Source organism: Chlorocebus sabaeus, chromosome 26 (genome assembly GCF_047675955.1).
Source record: "Chlorocebus sabaeus isolate Y175 chromosome 26, mChlSab1.0.hap1, whole genome shotgun sequence".
NCBI classification, from domain to species: Eukaryota; Metazoa; Chordata; class Mammalia; order Primates; family Cercopithecidae; genus Chlorocebus; species Chlorocebus sabaeus.
In genome coordinates this window covers 23,896,213-23,908,561 of record NC_132929.1, presented here as the reverse complement: position 1 = coordinate 23,908,561, position 12,349 = coordinate 23,896,213, and the positions used below count along the sequence as shown (strand labels likewise).

Sequence of the window (12,349 nt, the reverse complement as noted above, 5' to 3'; positions counted from 1 at the left end):
AAGGAAACCAAATTAGATTTATTTAACAACTTTTTACATAATTGTTAAAGTTAGAAGTGTCCACTGCAGAAAGACTCCATCTGATTATTTCAGTTAAATCTCTGCTACCCAGAGTAGGTAATAAGTGCATCCTTATTAGAATGGCATGTAAACAGGCCTTATTCTACTTGGATGCATACACCACATTTTTAATGGAGCACGTGTTTGGGCACTTCAAGGTGACATTTCTGTAACACTCTAAGTAGCAGGTGAGTAACTTCCACCATTATCCCAGGAATGTAAATGAAACCAAAAGTTTTAACACTGATAGACTTGAGGGGGTTTTGTTTGTTTGTTTTCGGCAGAGCACTTATCCGTTGTTTCTGTTCCCAGTGCTAATTGCAGGAGTTTGAGAATGCAGAATGATGAATAGAATTCCTGTGATGCCCAGTGCACTTGACGTCAGGCTACCACTGTGTGCTCAGCACAAGCAGTCTGCAAGGTTGACTGGCCAGATGGTCTTCCTTCAGCCCCTCCAATGCTGCAAGGTGTTTATGGCTTGGTGTTGCCATATGCTGTTTCCTTTACCTGGAAAGCACTTCACTCTACTTCTTGCATAGCTATTTCCTCCTTTCCATCCTTTAAGTCTTAGTTACCTCCTCAGAGAGGCCTTTCTTGACAATTTAATCTTTTGTGTTTTATTATTTTATTTTGTTTTGTTTTCCCGAGATGGAGTCTCACTCTGTCGCCCAGGCTGGAGTGCAATGGTGTGATCTGGGCTCACTGCAACCTCCATCTCCTGGGTTCAAGCCACCCTCCTGCCTCAGCCTCCCGAGTAGCTGGGATTACAGGCATATGCCAACCTGGCTAATATTGTATTTTTAGTAGAGACAGGGTTTCACCATGTTGGCCAGGCTGATCTCGAACTCCTGACCTTGTGATCTGCCCTCCTCAGCCTCCCAAAGTGCTGGGATTACAGGTGTGAGCCACCGTGCCCAGCCCATTTAAATAGTAACAGCTGTCTGTTTACTGAGGGCTTACAATAGAACAGATGCAGATTTAAATTTACCTGTGTTCTTTTAAGGTAAATAATACCACTAACAAACTGGCAGCATTATGAAGTAGGCAATATTATTATCCTCATTTTAAAGATAAAGACACTGAAGCACTGAGAGGTTACACAATTTACTGAAGGCCACAGAGATATAAACTGGATTCAAATTCAGGCACTCTAACTACAGAGCTAGAGCTTTAAATGCTACCCTCTACTGCTACTAAACTTCATTGCCTCGCTCAGGGAATAAAGTTATCTAAAGTAGGGTTCTCCTATGTTTTCTCTCCTATGTTTTTTTAATCACAGTGTCCTGTTGATACTAATTTTCACGAATTCCCTTTTTAAATTTATTTTTTTATTTGCTTGCTTATTATTGATCTCTTCGTAGACCATATGTAGGGATTAGGCCTGTTTTGGTCACATGTGAATATCAGTGCCTAGAAGAATGCTCAACACGTGGTAGGCACTTACTGAAGTTTTGTTGAATGTGTGAATGCATAATCTATAAATAAATGCCATGTAGGAGTGTTTTCTATGGACTTATACAGGTGGGAGGCTTTGTTTGTCTTTCTACGTCTCATGACTGCTTGAGATCCAGTTACTTCCTCCACAGGCATGTAGGAATACTTTCTATTGCACCGATCACTTGAGGGAATTACAAAGGAGGCAAAAGAAATGTTCCCCATCATTCAAAAATTTGCTATCCATTTTATCACTGGTTAAACTCAGAGATTTTCTGGTTCTGAAGCCCATGATGTACCCAAATTTGCTGGTGAAGTACTGGGTTTCAGAAAAGAATGATAGTTTTTGCCTCTTATATAGATGCCTCCCACCTGTATAAGTCAATAGAAAACATTCCTACATGGCATTTATTTCTAGATTATGCATTCACACATTCAACAAAACTTCAGTAAGTGCCTACCACATGTTGAACATTCTTCTAGGCACTGATATTCACCTGTGACCAAAACAGGCCTAATCCTTACGTATGGTCTACGAAGAGATCAATAATAAGCAAGCAAATAAAGAAATAAATATAAAAAGGGAATTCATGAAAATCAGTATCAACAGGACACTGTGATTAAAAAAACATAGGAGAACCCTACTTTAGCTAACTTTATTCCCTGAGTGAGGCAATGAAGTTTAGTAGCAGTAGAGGGTAGCATTTAAAGCTCCAGCTCTGTAGTTAAGAGTGCCTGAATTTGAAACCAGTTTATATCTCTGTGGCCTTCAGTAAATTGTGTAACCTCTCGGTGCTTCAGTGTCTTTATCTTTTGCAAGTTTCTTTGGCAAGTTTCCAACACACTTGCCATTTCTCTTGGGCTTGTGCACCCACAGGCAGCTTGAAAGAGGAACCAGGGTTTGTGATTGAAAGACCCAGGCTTCTAGTGTGCATTACTGCTATGATCATAAGGGGTCTATGCATAAGGCAGCCGCTTTGGTGACAGCACAGAGAGACAAAATACAGCAGTCACGTGACTCATGAGCCCTGAGTCATGACTGCCTGGGCTTCGTGTTTGCAGGCTTGATGTTCCACCTAGCACTTGCCTGCTCATTTCACCACAGCAGGTAATAACAGCAATTCTTTCTGAATATGGAGTTCCTTCTACTCCTGCAATCCATTCAGGACCTGACCAGCCACTGTTGATAATATCATTTTTGAGAAATTTACCTTTGCCTCCCATTCCATTCCAGCTACTGAAATTCCTAGAAGAATCACCACTGTGATGGAGCCTATAATCCGGATGTCATTGGTTGGATCCACCATCATCGAATCACTCTCCTGGAGAAACAAATTCTTAAGTGCTTAGAGATACAGCTTTTTGCATGTGAGTCTTATTGCAATGTTTAACTGTAAAAAGAGTTACTATACAATTACACCTGGGGCCATATAGGATAATAGAAAAATGGAGTATTCATAAATATATGAAGATAAAAAAACCTAACTTTTTTTTTTCTGTGATAATAGGCCTTTGATAGTCAAGGTTAGGAGTTAGACATTTTAGAATTCATTCTAGCTTTTGAAGCCGTTGTAGTACTAAGTAAAAATATGTATACACATACATACTGTGTTTTATTTCAGAAGAATGACTAGTTATTTCTGTGTGTCAAGGGGAATCCTAGCAGAATAAAAATGAATGGTTTACAGTGTAAATACTGAAAATTAAGTGGCATCCTATTTAAGAACAGATGACACAAACCTGATAATGCATCTCTTGAAGGTAATATACCTTATGAACTGTAAGCTTATTTATTTATCTAATTTTTAACTAGAGGTAATTTTTCCAATTGAATTCACTGAATGCTACCATTACTATGAGAAAAGGACTAGAAATTAGTTGATATATCAGCTAATGAATGTGCTTGCACATACAACATCCTAGACTGGGCACCTAAACTAGGAAATGGCTAGTTTTCTGGAGTGAGTTATTTTAATTTTTCAACTTTCTTTCCTTTTGGAAATCTATAACCATAATCATAGTACTACTGTTGACAGCAATATCCATTATTTATCTGATGTTTCCTATTTTACATAGTATTTCATGTACATTATTTCATTTGATCTGTGCCACACTTCTGTGAAATACATACAACAGTATTATTACACCATGTTATAGACTTGGAAAACAAAGTCTGGAAGAATAGAGGAACTAATCCAAACCTTCTTGGCTGGTAAATGCGAGAACCTAGACTCAAAGCCAGATCTTCTGAGGCCAAGCCCAGGCTCCTTCCACTATATTTATCTTTTTTCCTCTCATTTAGCTGTAATGATATCCCCTAGTGCCCTGAGAAGGCAAACTAAACTAAATTGTGCTGCTTGGCAGAAAAAAAGAAAAGCTTTTAATTACCTTAAGAAGATCTACTACAGTCTCGGCAAATCCCACCACATACATAGCAACAGCCACTGCATTAGCAAAAGCAAAGATCAGGCCTATTGACCCACCGAACTCGGGCCCTAAACTTCTGGAAATAAGATAGTAGGCCCCACCTGAAACAAGAAATGAACATACTTTACATTGAGGAACTGCTAGTTTATATGACCAAATGATTGTGACTATCTGAGAACATTTACAGTGTGAATTATTTCAATATTAATATTACAACTTCCTAATAATTTTAGGAATCCTGTGTTACCCAGTGAATAACGTAGCCCTTCTTGGTACTCTGTACTTAATCTACAATAGAGGTATCCTGACTTAATGAAGCCCAATCTATTAAAACCTAAATGCAAAAAAGCTACAAATAAGAACACAGCAAACTTTACCAAGAAATGTGTTGACTTTATAAAAATATCATTGGAGTATTCAAATTAATAATGCAACTGAAGTAAAATTATATCTAAAAAATTTCCGGCAGTAGGAAAGTCTAGGTAGAAAATGGAGTAGGTGAAGTTTATCTTTGTTATTCTAATTTCCTTTCTGTTGTGTATACATGTACTATATATATACATACATATATAGATATTTGTACATATATACAATTTCCTGATATATATGTACTGCATAAAACAAGATATCTGTATTATCCATTCTATAAATCAAACTTACTTTTCTATGTTTTTAGTGAAAGAAGGCATGATGTGTATATATATAAACATATATATACAAAACATATATAGGTACATATGTAAAATTTTCTGATATATATGTGCTGCATAAAACAAGATATCTATAAATTGTGATATATTATTCATTCTATAAATCAAGCTTGGTTTTCTATGTTTTTAGCTCAAGAAGGCATGATTATTGCTAAATACCCATATATGTATGGGTGTGGCCAGTAGGTCCCTTGCCTGTTGGCCACTGAGAGCACAATGTTTGGGAGTGGCAAGTGGGAAGAAAAGTGGGGAGGGTCTGGAACAATTGCTTCTCCCTTGGACATTGAAAAAGTAGTTCTATTAAATATATGTAGTTGCATACTTCGGTGCACATGAAGCACTGAACTCGATTGCTCAACTGCCTAGAGGGGTACCTATGGCAGCTTATTGAAGGTGAAAAGGACTAAATGTTAGGAGGTCTGATTATCACAGACCTTAGTAAGATTGACTTCCTATATAGAGGTGGCCTTGGAGGTGGGCAGAGTTGGCACACGAATGACAAACAAACACACCTAAAAACAAAACAAAATTACTTTTTGCTGAGAAGAAATTTGTTTCACTATAGTAACTCTTTTGGGCTCAGGAGTCAAAGTCCTCTCTAAAAATGTCGCATATTGTCTGGGTGGAGCAAATCCCCATTATTTCCTTTATACAGATTACCTGAAACAAATGAGCTAGCCAGTTACCTAGGTGGACTGGGTCAACATGAGAAACAGGCAGAAGATGAGAGTGGATGTGTGTCGTGGGCAGGATGGTGTTTTAGAAGGCCCTGAGTAGGAAGACCTGGATAAGGTACCCAAGTTGAGAACCAGAGAACCAAAGGGGAAAGGGGGGGCGAACAAAGGAAGACAGAAGAACAATGATACATTTCATCCATTTCACTTTCTGCCTAGGCCTGCCTACTCCTAGATTATTTGAAAGTAACTCTTTGCTTATGTATTTACTTATCCCCTTTTAATGTTCTTCCCTTGCCTGTTGGCCATTGAGGGCACAGTGTTTGGGGTGAGCCCCGAGGCCTGGGTGCAGGGGTGGTTTACTGAGTGAGAACCATCAGCAGGGCCAACTGGGGCACTGAAGAAGACCCATGCTGAGGGGACCTGCGAGAGAGCAAGTGGGTCTCATCCAAGGTACAAAGAAACCATATATTTTGCTATAATATTCCATACCTTCTTACTAGACACATAGTCACTCTCCACTTTATAAACATGTTTCGTTACAAAAAATGGGTGGTGTCAATGAAGATATTCTCATTTTAGTTGAGAAAAGTTTTGCTTTGCTGTTTAAATTTTTGGTTATTTTGTTTTGTTTTAGGATATTGGGGACTAATTAGCAATATGTTAATTTCACTTCCAATAGTAAACTAACTCCAGACATTACTAGTAACCAAGCCTCTAGTCATAAGTAAATTAATTGGCTTACCTCCTCTTACTACTCCATTCGTGCAAATAGCAGACATAGAAATACCTGTGAGTGTCGTCACTACCACACTCAGGCCAATGATGATGACTCCAAGACCTGTAAAATCCCCCAAGAGAGGTGTTTGGTTCGAGTATTGAGAGAAGTCACCAGTACTTCAGGAGGCAGCAGTCTGAATCTTGTCACAGAAAGATCCACCTCCCTGTGAAAACCTGAAATGTTCTAAAAGATCCCATTTCATGAAGGTCTAGGAAGCACCTGAAATGTACTAAACTTTAAAATGGAAGCCAAATCTGGGAATCGTTTTCCAAGGAACATCAGCTAGAGGAGTGCAGACTAGCCTGAAAAAGAAAAAGTTTACCTAAGGAAGGTGCACATCTGAAAAGCACAACCTACAACGTGTCAGAGAGATCCATTAGAAAAGAGACCAGAGTAGACCTGGACTATTCTCATCGTACCTTAGGTTTTCTTTGGCATCCAGCTCCTCCAGATAGCCAGGCTTCAAGAACATTGGGCTACTTCCTTGTTCCCATCAAAAAGAAGTATAAAAAATTGTTTGCCTACCCGTAGCAAGTGATGAGGGCATTAGATATCTTAGAGATTTTACCTCCACGAACAAACCCGTTAGTTGCTATCGCAGAAGTTGACAACCCAGTAATAGAAGTTACCATGGTGGAAAGAAGAATTATGAGAACTCCAAGACCTGTTAGCAATGAAAGATAGAAGATATTGCATTTTACTTTTCTTCCTTGGATTCCCTATTGCTGCAAACCACACTGCCTTTAATTTAAGTTTTCAGGTCCATGCCTCAGGCTCCAACGGGGTTTCTTTGTGCTAAGGAGAAACTGGTTTGCCTGGCATAAAGACCAAGTCAGAGAACTGCTCATTATGATGAAGGATGGTTCCCAAAAGTAAACACAATCTAAAGTGCAGCCTTGGAAAGGAAAAGTTGACTTATGCTGGTGTCCTGGGGGAGAAACTATCCTGGCTGTGAAAAGAGAAAACATGACATTTGACCTTCTTTCTTGTTTGAAGGAACTGGAATGAGAAAGTTGGGGGTTTGACAAAGGTTAAATCCTTCCCCATTTTTCTTGCATCTCTTTGCCTGATGGGGGAAAAGAAACCAACTTGCATTACCTTTGAAAACACTCCAGAAAGGTCAGTGATGAACTATTAGTGCCTGTGTTGCCTTTACCTTACAAATGAGGGTGCGGGTCACAAGTTTAATTACCTCCTCTGACACATCCATTTGTGGCAATAGCAGAGGTGGATAAACCAGTGATACCAGTCACTGTCACGGCTAAGCCGATGATAATCACACCAAGACCTCAGTTGAAAGAGGAAAAATAAAGGGATTAAATAGTGGAAGAATTCATTGGATTATTTACATAAGAACCAACAAGTCTGGGGTAAACATCAAAGGACCACATTTCAGTTTAACAAGTTAGCCAGAAAATCACCATGGAGTAAATGCTTAGCTTTGAAGTTTTCTGCTTGTAGTAGCTCTGGTTCCAAGAAACTCAAGAGCTAAAATGTGCAGAACTAAGTTGTACAAAACAAAACCACTAGGGCTGGTCAAAATTTAATGTGCACCCCATCTTCTTCTTCTTCTTCTTATTTTTAGAGACAGTCTTGCTATTTTTTCCAGGCTGGTCTCAAACTCCTGGCCTCAAGTCATCCTCCTACCTCAGCCTCCCAAGTAGCTGGGACTACAGGCTTGCACTATTACACCTGACAGAATTCCATCTTTGGAGAAGTTCTAGACACCTATAACATGATAATTGGCCTACAATTCCAGGCTGTCAAGATAACTGAGATTAAATGTTCACCCTTCCAGGCTGCTATCTTTTTACATACATTTGGTCACATAGGGGTAGGGAACTACAAACAGTATAGCAAATTATTCACCTGGCAGATGGGTAAAGTGGAAAGAATGAAACTAAATTTCATTAACTTATTGACGGTGTGAATTCTGGAAAGTTACCTGTTATTATAAGTCACTTTAAATAAATAAATAACTGAGCTAAGAAATAGCAATGAAATTAGAAAGAATGCATGTGTAAAGTGACTAGCATAGCACATGGAACACAGTACACACTCAATGATACTGCTTTTTGATCATATCCGCAATAGTCATAATACTTACTGCTTTTTAAAAGCCTACTCTATATCCAGCTATGTGGCAGGTAATGCAAGAAATACAAGGCACAAATAAAATGAAATTTGAAAAAGTGCCCCAAGGATTTTATGGTTCAGAGGGTTGACAATTATAAGGAAAGGGAGAAAGTGGTAAAGGCCAGAATTCAATGAAGGCGTGACTGCTTTCAGCTTCAAGAAACACATAGCCAGGAGGCTACAGAAGGGTATCACAATATACCACTTTGGCATAAGGATTATTTGGACAACTGAAAAAAAGTAGATACAAGAAAAGCTCTCGATCCCCTTCCTATTTACCTAAAAACAGGACGTAAATTTGTCCTCCCTCCCCTCTCTACCAGGTGTCTCTGATCACCAGAGACAATTTTGGATGCTTATCAGCCTGACAAAGGCACCACAGGCATCTACACCAGAAGCTTTGCTGACTAGCTCTTATCTTCCATTCCTTTCCTTATATATTTATCTTGCCAGCATTCACCACCCTATGAACGAAAAGTCCTTTTCCTTTGTCTTGTCACCTCTCTACAATTTAATTGTTCTTTTGTTAAGATGATATGTAAGCCCATGTTCTAACCACCCCTTTAAGTCACTCATCACTGAGTGGTCCCAAGTGTGTGTACCATGTACATGTTAACAAATTCTGTTTTCCTCTTATTGATCTGACTTTTGTCAGTCTATTTTATAGGCCTCCAGCCAATTAACCTAAGATGGGTAGAAGATAACCATTTTTCCTTCCCTACAATACCCTCTCTAATGGAGGCTGACCCAGAATTCAGGGAGAGGGCTGTGGAGTCACAGCCACTGAACTCACTCTGGCTCCATCCAGAATGCTCTGGTCTGGGCTTTTTGGTAAGTTCCGCTACGTAAAGTGAATGCTCCATAGTTGTTGTTGGCAGTCTGTCTTGTCCCAAGGATGGTTAGAAGGGTAGTTAGCCAAGAGAGGCTGTTATCTCTCTGGCGATGCCCGAAGAGAAGGGAAAGTGGAAGGAGGTTAAGGGCAGCAGTGGGAATGAGTCAAGGTATTAAAGGGTGGTTCTTTTGAAGCTCTTGGCCATACCCTGTCTCTAACAGGAGCCTCTAGGCTTTTTTGCAGGTTAAAGTGCAGTGGGAAGAGGCTAACTAAGCAGAGGCTGCAAACTTGGACCACATTGCTTTGGACCCTGTAGACTCTTAAAAGCTAGGGGTTGTAAAAAATAGTTGGACTAAATTCTTCATATCTGTTGCAGGGATACTGTGGTGAGCAGCACCTCTATATCACTATGTGGCTTCAGGTCCTTGTGCCACTAAAGGTGATTTGTTTTGCATTTGTTTTGCTCCTGACTTTGTTTTGAAGAGGCTTGATAGAAAATGTTTAGCATACCCCAGAAACTCTACAGGACCATATAATTTGCATCTCGTAACATTAAACCTACTCCAACCTTATTATTTCCTCACCGTTATTTTCCTTTTGACTCTAATTTTTTTCAACAATTCTTAATTCATCCTTTTGCACTGTATATATTTCTGAAACCATTTGAAATCTTGGAACAAAGTTTTAATACTTTTGAACAGCAAGGGATTTGCTTCTCTCTCATAATCAAAAATAAAATCCCAGGGTAGAAGGCAGCTGGGAGCACATTCAGTTCCTTGTTTTCTGAAATTGTGGTTCTTGAACCACCTGCTTCAGGAAATGCCTGGGGTGCTTATTAAAAATGCTCAGACCTACTGAGTTTGGATCTTTAAAAGTAAATCCCAGGATTCTGCAGTTTCCTAACCTAACTTCCCAGGTAATTCTTATGCATCCCTCAGTAAGACAACTAAGCTACCCTCAGCCTATTTAACTTGTGTCTGCCTGTTCAGAAAGGTACTTTAGCTTTATCTTCAAAGAGTTCATTGGGTAGGAATTAACCTGCTCCTTAATATTTAGAAAAGAAAGGGAAACACTGAATATAAGTGACTTGCTTCAGGTCATAGCGGCTTTTCACACCCAACATCCTTGCTTGATGGTTAAATTTATTGGAAACCATCTTGCCCCAGCAAAGTCTCCAAGATAGAGAAGAACAACTAGACAGCATTATCAGCTCATTCCACCCTTTGCTTTTGGGAAAAAGACAGCCAAAACTCATAGCCCAGAATGGTTACCCAAGGGCTGTAGCTACTGTTACTCCTGGCTCCAGATTCCTTCTGGCTCTATTCCCAGGGTCTGGGCTTGAAAACGTATTTAGTTTTCTTCCTCAATCTACCCCCAAAGCAAGAACAAATAGACGTATTTGTTTCTTTTCTTTCCCGATAAGGAAAACTCAAATGGGACCCAGATGGTGACTTAACTCATTTAGTTTTAGGTTCATAGTAAAGGCCAGTAAAACTGAGTAAGGTTGACAATAAGTTTCTAGTACTCACTAAAGTCTATCTTCCGAGAATTAAAAAAAAGAAAAGAAAAACACAAACCTCCATTCAAAGGAAAACCCATTGAACACTTACTAGGTAGAATTTTAGTCTCTTCTAATATATAATTTCACTACTTCAATATAAAGATCTATATTAAAATAAAATTAATGTCTGATAGTATAATAAACTGTTTAGCAGAAGATAGGATTCTTCATTCTCTACGGTTTTGCAATAAACTCAAAACTGCGTTGACTGTGAAGAGTAATGTAAGATCTGATTAAAGTTCAGATTATTGCCCAAACATATGGATGTTAAATAAGTTGCATTAAAAAGAATTACTCTTGCCCTTGGCTACTCTCACACCTCCAAACAAAGTAATGTTTCTTGATGATCTCAATAAGTTACTAAACTACCCTTAAAAACCTAATTTTGCATGAAACCCTGGAGCAAAACCTTGGCAATATTAAGATGCAGATTTTCCATGGAACGGCATATACTTATTTTGGACCCTGCGGCTGTGAGCATTCATTTGCTATGCATCATAAAACCAGCAAGCAGCCCTCTGTCAGGAACCCAGCAGTTGCCAAACATGAAACATGGAAAAACTATGGGAACTGGCTCCAGTTTTTCAATTTACAGCTTAGCCCTTTCTTTTCTGAGTTAGTCTTCCGGTGATGCTGAATGTGTTTTGAAGAGCAAAGTCAATAAATAATGACCAACTACCTTCCAAAATGTGAATTGAGATACCTTCTGGAGTGCTATCTGAAGGCATAATAGAACTTCCGTATTCTTGAGACTAAGTCTTCTCCAGAAAGTGAATTCATAATGTATTTCCCATATATGGAATAGAACATCATTAATTTTTATCTCATTAAATGGGGAACTTTAATAAAATTCAATTGTATTTTTCATAAAAACTTTACTAATATAGTTTCAACAAAAAAAGATTTGCTAGAAGAAATAATATTTAAAATGGAGTGTAATATTTAAAACATTAAACAATCACTCAAAATAATGTCATTATTATCCATTTTTCATTTAGAAAAAATAACAGTAATATACATATTATCTTAGTCATTTCATTTTTCACTTTAAGCTCATATCTGGCAATACTCGATTAGCCTTTGTTTTCTGACTGCTAGTACCTGAAAGTAACACAATTATTTTCTTTGGAAAAAGTTCAACAATTCAGCATTTTTATTAGTCAGGTCACATTTTCTTTCACCAGTTTTCCCACAAGATATTTTTGTTCAGTGAACTTTTACCAATCATCCCAAGAAGGATACTCTGTAACAAATGAGAGGCAAATGTCAATATGTCCCCAAATACAAATGTTATTATCCAAAATTAACGTGCTATTATATGTCTGTATACCTAAAACTCTATCAAAAGATAGAGCTATCTCCTTGAGCATTCGCCTGTTTGACAAGCTGGAAAATTCCAGTCTCACAGGAGTTAACTCTTCACCTTTGCTTTCTGACAAACATCGTCAAAGAAGCAAAGTAAAAGGAGCTCAACTGTAAATTATTTCTGTGACCTTCATCTCACATTCAGTACTAATGGTGAAAAAAGGTTGCTCATTGAATTTATAATTTATATCGAAATTATTTAGGAGGGGAAAAATGCTTACCAATTCCAGCTTCTCCAACAATCCAGGAGAGGCGAATGAAGAGCATGACTCCCCAGATGTTCAGCATGCATCTTACCTGTGGATAGAAGCGGTATTGAAAGGAGACAGGACAATGATAGTGGGACAAAACCCGGAGCTCTTCATAACG

General features: G+C 38.5%; 1 protein-coding gene and 1 long non-coding RNA gene across 4 annotated transcripts in view; one reads left to right on the top strand and one right to left on the bottom strand.

Annotated features, from left to right (window-relative positions):
* The window catches only part of LOC140710461 (uncharacterized), a 42,509-nt gene that overhangs the window by 111 nt on the left and 30,049 nt on the right, over positions 1 to 12,349 (top strand). Inside the window, exons 2-3 of the long non-coding RNA XR_012091488.1 lie at positions 373 to 527; positions 2,729 to 2,862. This is a non-coding gene — a long non-coding RNA (uncharacterized lncRNA). The remainder of the gene's footprint in view (positions 1 to 372; positions 528 to 2,728; positions 2,863 to 12,349) is intronic.
* Positions 1 to 12,349, bottom strand: part of SLC12A1 (solute carrier family 12 member 1) — a 101,897-nt gene that overhangs the window by 74,271 nt on the left and 15,277 nt on the right. For 2 of the 3 annotated variants that reach the window (XM_008016709.3, XM_073012148.1), the window contains exons 4-7: positions 12,202 to 12,277; positions 6,051 to 6,146; positions 3,883 to 4,022; positions 2,706 to 2,816 (exon numbers count right to left, since the gene is read on the bottom strand). In XM_008016709.3, coding sequence (XP_008014900.3) covers positions 2,706 to 2,816; positions 3,883 to 4,022; positions 6,051 to 6,146; positions 12,202 to 12,277 — 423 coding nt within the window. The remainder of the gene's footprint in view (positions 1 to 2,705; positions 2,817 to 3,882; positions 4,023 to 6,050; positions 6,147 to 12,201; positions 12,278 to 12,349) is intronic. The other variant, XM_038009960.2, reaches the window with a different exon arrangement.